This window comes from Chaetodon trifascialis, chromosome 6 (genome assembly GCF_039877785.1).
Source record: "Chaetodon trifascialis isolate fChaTrf1 chromosome 6, fChaTrf1.hap1, whole genome shotgun sequence".
Classification (NCBI taxonomy): Eukaryota; Metazoa; Chordata; class Actinopteri; order Chaetodontiformes; family Chaetodontidae; genus Chaetodon; species Chaetodon trifascialis.
Window position 1 is genome coordinate 3,299,698 of NC_092061.1, and position 6,012 is coordinate 3,305,709.

At 45.5% G+C, this 6,012-nt stretch overlaps 1 protein-coding gene across 1 annotated transcript; it reads right to left on the bottom strand.

Moving 5' to 3' along the window:
- Positions 1-1,363: 1,363 nt before the first annotated feature.
- On the bottom strand, positions 1,364-3,126 carry star (steroidogenic acute regulatory protein). The gene is made up of 6 exons (XM_070964592.1): positions 3,046-3,126; positions 2,770-2,900; positions 2,440-2,598; positions 2,151-2,335; positions 1,651-1,744; positions 1,364-1,571 (listed from the first exon to the last, which is right to left on the bottom strand). The coding sequence occupies exons 2-6, from the start codon at positions 2,857-2,859 to the stop codon at positions 1,452-1,454; spliced, it is 648 nt and encodes a 215-aa protein (XP_070820693.1). The 5' UTR covers positions 2,860-2,900; positions 3,046-3,126; the 3' UTR covers positions 1,364-1,451.
- Between the last annotated feature and the right edge of the window lie 2,886 nt (positions 3,127-6,012).

The following is a 6,012-nucleotide window of genomic DNA, read 5'->3' on the forward strand; positions in this document are numbered from 1 at the left end:
TTGATCTTGGGGAATGTGGTGCTGGCTCACGGCGAGCCGCTCGCTGCTTGCTGGGCTCATCGCACATCTGAATGGCCAAACACCTGCTTGTTCTGGCAAACCGTCGGCCTGAAGGCTCATCAGGAAAGAGGAGGATGTTTTTCATGAGCTGCATATTTCATGGTTTGAAAGAGAAGCTTTAAATTCATCCGTCTCCTCGCTGTCAAAGAGGGATGATGGTGCAGTTTGTGGAGCTTCCAGGATGAGTTTTGGGTTTTCTGCTCAGTTTTAAAGTCAGACATGACGGCTCAAGTCGTAAATTTGAGGGCTGGAGACTTGCTTGACTAACGCTGACAAAAGATGTTTGCATTTTCTTAGATATTTAGAAGCTACATTATTTTTGTAAAACATGATTCTACTGCAAAGTGTGCAAACCTGGCAACCTGCTAGACCCAGCAGAGGCCAAAGCACGAGGCAGCCATCATGGGGAGGCCAGTCCAAAAATAAAATTTAGATTGTTGGATTATGATGTCGATGACGGCAGAAATCAGTGACCCGACTGCCACAAGTTCATCCATCGCTACAAAACCCACAAAGAAATGTGCGAATGCGTCTTCTCAGCTAACTTTGGCTTGAACTCTATCAGGGGACTGATTCAGGGTCATATAACCAGTTAGCTAAATGCTAACACAGCTGTGTGCTCATGGTGAAATGCTAACAGGTGCTACAGGAGCCTTTGCACCTCTTCCTCTGCTGTTTTAATTTTGGCTTGTGACTAGCACTTCCTTTCTTTTCACCACAGTAAACTTGGACTAGCTCGAGCCTCAGGACTCACTTGTGTTTTGCACATGTGCGACTTATTCCCCACTCTGATTTTCAGTCTTTGTGTTTTAAGTTGACCGTGACTGTTGAAATGTTTTACGAGCTTTTATTTAGCTTCTCATGCATCAGGAAAAGACAGCGTAATCATTATCCAAACTTCTCTTCTTTCCCAACAGCACAATAAAAGCACGGAGACATAAATATCAATGACAATGGTTTATTCACTTGGCAGTTGCTGCAGTGTAATCCATAAATCAATAAATAAAACACTGAAATAAAAGTGCAGTTTCACAGCTGGGAGGGGGGCAATAAGTGGGGTGTTATCAGAAGGAAACAATGTGCAGCTTGTTAGATGTTTTACTGCTCACACTGACTAATGTGGATGAATGTGTCAGAAACAATCAAAGCACAAAGTGCACAAGATGCAAAATATCATGACAGTTTTTACAAAGAGGGACAAGAAAACCTACATTTTCCAACTGAAAACAACGTCTGAGCTCACACAAGCATCATCTGAACCACTTAACACTCTCTGGATTTTCAGATTTCTTCAGCAGCTCTAAGCAGATTTCTACGATTTCTTAACGAGCAGGGGTTGCTCTCCTCGCGCTGTCGAGAGCACGGCGCCAAAGCTCAAAAGGCGTCGTGTGTCAGCAGGCATGAGCCATCTCCAGAGAAACGTTGTTAGCCATCCTCTGCCTGAGGTGGTTGGCAAAGTCCACCTGCGTCTGGGAGAGCACTTTGTTTATGATCGTCTTCGGGATCCAGCCCTGCAGAGGACAGAGACGAAGACAACGTTAGACTCAAATCAATGTGGTTCACTGTGGAAGAGACAACACAGTCATTTACCTTTAGGTCTATATTTAGTAACCAGGTGAACTTTGTCTTATTTGGGTTTTCGGCACAGGGTTTCATAACGATGCAGGTCGGCCCGTTCTCCGCTCTGAAACATGTAATGATCAGTATATCAGTTTAAATGGCATCAGGCGTTCCCATCCATCCACTGCACACACACACAGTCACTCTGAATCCCTCCGCTGGTCACACTTTATTTCAAAGTACACACATTCACCACTGACTGGCTGCTCAGCATGCATATCAGTAGCATATTGGCTCATTATTAGTCTATTTTGGGGGTTAGAGGGCTATCAAAGGTTAGATTATTAAGCATTAAGCAGTGATTAGGAGGTTACTGAGGGAAAACTAACGGCCTGGTAGTTGTAGGATATTGTCATGCAGAATAATGCATTAATAAGTGACTAATAAGCAGCTAGTTAATGTTGAATATGTGTATCTTAATATAAACCCAAGCAAGTATCACTACTGTGAACTACTTCCCCTGGGCTCACCTGACCACCCCCCTCTGCTCGGGCATTTTCGGGTGCTGGGTGGACATTCCAGCCAGGAAGCAGGTGGAGCCCCGACGCTTGGCACAGCGGACGCTGACAAAGTCCCTCGGTCCCACCACGTTGCCGGGTGTCTCTGCAGACACCTCGTGGGTCACCATTGTCTCGTCGCCGATCTTTTGAAGGATCTGTGGGACAGCATTGTGGACGTCCGTCAGTGTTCGTGCACAGATGTGCTTGTTATTTGCGTCTTTCTGAAATGTGAATATTAGTAGCTGCCTCCCTCTCTTACCTTGACCTGTTTGACGTTGGGGTTCCACTCCCCCATTCGCTCCATATTTCCCACCAGCTCCTCGTAAAGATTGTCAGGATGTTGCTCTAACATCACCTCCAGCTTGAACACCTTCCCGATGTCGGGGAGCATCTTACTCAGGACTTTGTCTCCGTTTGCCTGAGGAGGAGGAGGAGGAGTTAAACAGGTACAGTAAGTCTTCACGTTTGGTAAAATACACAGTGGATGATTTCACATGATCTCATCAGAGCTGGAAATCATGACAGCCGCACCTTTAAACACCTGTCTGAGGTGGTGGCCCTACTCTGTGTGTCCTGTCTCTGTACTCACAGCCACAGTTTCAATGGTCCAGCCGTCCTGTTCACTGAGGATGCTGATGGCCTTCTGCAGTGCATCCTCGCCTTGTTTCACATAAGACATCTCCTCCTCGCTGTACCTCTCCTCCTCTTTAATCCGGGAACCTACACAACAGAAGCACAGCCAAGTCAGTCAAATTAGATGCTGACATGTCTGTGTCTTTCTTCACCAGCAGTAATACATCCAGCCTGTCATTTTTCTGTCTGTGTGGTCTGACACCGACTCAAATGATCACATGCAGCGACTCACTGAGGAGGGAGCTCCGCCGGCGGACCTGGCTGATCCAGTTACTGGGACCTGGACCTGCCAGTCTGTTTAGCTCATGGTGAATGGCCACCATTGCATTCTTCCTCAAACCTGGGAGATAGACACAAAAAGCACACAGTTACTGCAATGCTAAACCCATTAATCACAGTATATCAAAAGAAAGGAAATAATAAGAAAAGTCTTTCACTGACTCCACTGAGAAAATCTATGCTTTTGAGCATACAGGTAGAAAATAGGTCGAGAGGCTGAATGCCGGTCTAAACAGGGTCCTCTCACTCACCTGTCATGTTCCTCATGTGCCTGTAGGAGATGCCAGCACACAGTTTGAAGGTTGCAGGCAGCATTTTGTGCTTTTAGAGAGCTGGAAAACTGCAAAAGTGAGTGGATCGCAAAGAAGTGGACGAAAGGCTCCAGAGAGTACTCAGATTTCTGTCTGTAGACCTTTGAAAGTGCTCTATATATAAGAGCGATGCCCACAAGGCCGCAGAGCTATCAGCACGTAGATAAACACACACACACACACACACACACACACACACACACACACACACACACACACACACACACACCTCACTGTTCCAGTGGCCATGTCACCAAGGTTGCCTGGCGGACACGACGAGCATGTCTCAGACTCTCACAAACACTGTGTGAGATAACGTCCAGTGCCTAGGCCCACACACACACACACACACACACACACACACACACACACACACACACACACACACACACACACACACACACACACACACACACACACACACACGATCCATCGCATACCAGTGGGTGACATAGGAGAGAGCAGCATCTCTTCGGTGATGAGAGCGCCCAGAGGAGAGGTCAGAGGGGGAGACCCTGAGTGACTCATCCATCCCTTCATGGTCCATTACAGCCTAAACACCGACTGGAATTTGAGGGCAAAGAGTTTCCATTCAGTTTGGCTTCTTTCCTCCCCGTCAGGATTCATATGTTGGTGGGAGCTAGAAGCATATATCTGGTGTCATTAACCCTAATATTCTGTCTGGCCTCCTGAGGATCTAGACCCTCTTTATCAGCTCAAGAAACACACTTAACTTTGTTTTATCACCTTAAAACTCAGCGATTCCTGTTAATTCCATGATAATCACTCAGAAATGTGATTTTGAGCTGACATCTACTATAAAAAGGGAAACATTGCTCCTCTCAGAGACTCAGTCTCAGAGACTTAAAGACACGGTAAATATGATGTATTTTCATAAGATCTATATCAGCCTACAGGACTTTTAGTCCATCTGGGTTTCTGTTATTGGAGTTTCATAAGAGTTTGTTCATCACTATGTAGGCTAACATGCTGCACTTCTCTTTGTCAGTGAATCACTTTTTAGCAAACAAAAGGAATATTTGTTCTTGCCTCACCCACATAACATATAATATGTGACATAAATGGTGTGTTAATGATGTAATTACTGCCACGCAGGGTCTGCGGGACCCCAAACATGAAGCTAACTTCAATGAAGCAAAGGGGTTAAACGTGAATCCAGAAACTGAGTTACAGTAAAATATGACCTTGAGGTTACAGTGCAGTTTATTGTGAAGGGGGGTGGGGGGGTGGGGGGGCACATTTTGTTCAAGGCCGTTTAGAGTGGAAACATGAGTGTTGACGGATGAAGAATTAAGCCTTTAATTTTAAGTTAAGAAGCCTTAAATTTATTATTTTTAGATCTATTTTTGTGTTACATATTTGGATACATGATGTTTTCTTATTTAGAGAAATCCAGCAGATGATAGAGACAACAGAGCAGTGCAGTAAACATCACGTGCAGTTTGATCAACAGTCAGGGTTTCATATTGTTCAACATCAGCCCTGTCAGCTTTTCACACACATTTCATGATAGCAGCATCGAGCAGCAGCCTCACGACTCTGCCTGGGCAGTGAGACTGAATCACACTCTGGAAGTTTCTCCAGAAGGCGAGCGGCACACCACGCTCTGTTAATAACATGTTTTATCAAGCCGCTCACATGTTTTGACAACCTTGCTTACTCTGTCCAAGCAAAATCCAAACTATCTAACAGCAATATTGCCTCAGCGAGCTGCACGTCAGACGTGCGCTCAGAGTCAACAATGCACATGACCACAGGAGTGGAAACCTGTCAAGAGAGCAGCAGGCCATCTGATTAGCGAGCAGAGAAAACAGGAACAGATTAATAAATCCCAAAGCCAGACTGAAGTCGCCTTAACCTGCAACCTCGCGTCCCTCTGGCTGCGTGGCAGGAATCCTCCACCAGTCCCTCACCTCTCTGCAGGGTGAGTCCTCTCATTTAACACGGGAACACAGAGGCCTAGAACCGGCAGAGCCATCACTCATCTGCCGTGGACAGACCAGGCATGCATGTCTCTTGTATTGTAAAGCTCTATTTTTCTCATGAATCAGAAGCCAAAGGGTCATGTGCTCGTTTCTGACAGCTTGTAACGAGCCTCTGTCCTGTGTCCTGTCCTTTCATCTGCCCTATGATGGACTTTCAAAAGGGTCATGGCTCATACTTGCAGCTTCTTAATGGTGGCTGTTTTTAGATGCATGGTGCTTGAGCTGATGCAAAGATTTCCTCTTCTTGCACCAGCTGTGCAGTTTTTGGCTCAATAAATTTACCTGAAGACAGTGACTCCCCTCGTAGTTGTCCTTGAAGGACAGTTCTGTAAAACATGCTCATGGATGCAGTCAGAGTTTATCATTGCTGCGGCTGTTCCATCTGCCCACACTGGCCAAAAAAGAATGTCAGTGTAGGTAATGTGTGACATTTAGCTGTGATCAAGTGATTCAAATCTTCTTAAGTTAAAGCAAATTTACTTTGAAATTCCCTCTTTCCGTGTTGTGTTTTCTTGCTGTAGTACTTATATGATACATGAGACATGACCCTGTGAGGACATGTTGTAGTCCTGGTTCATAACGATCTTGTTAAATGATCGTGTT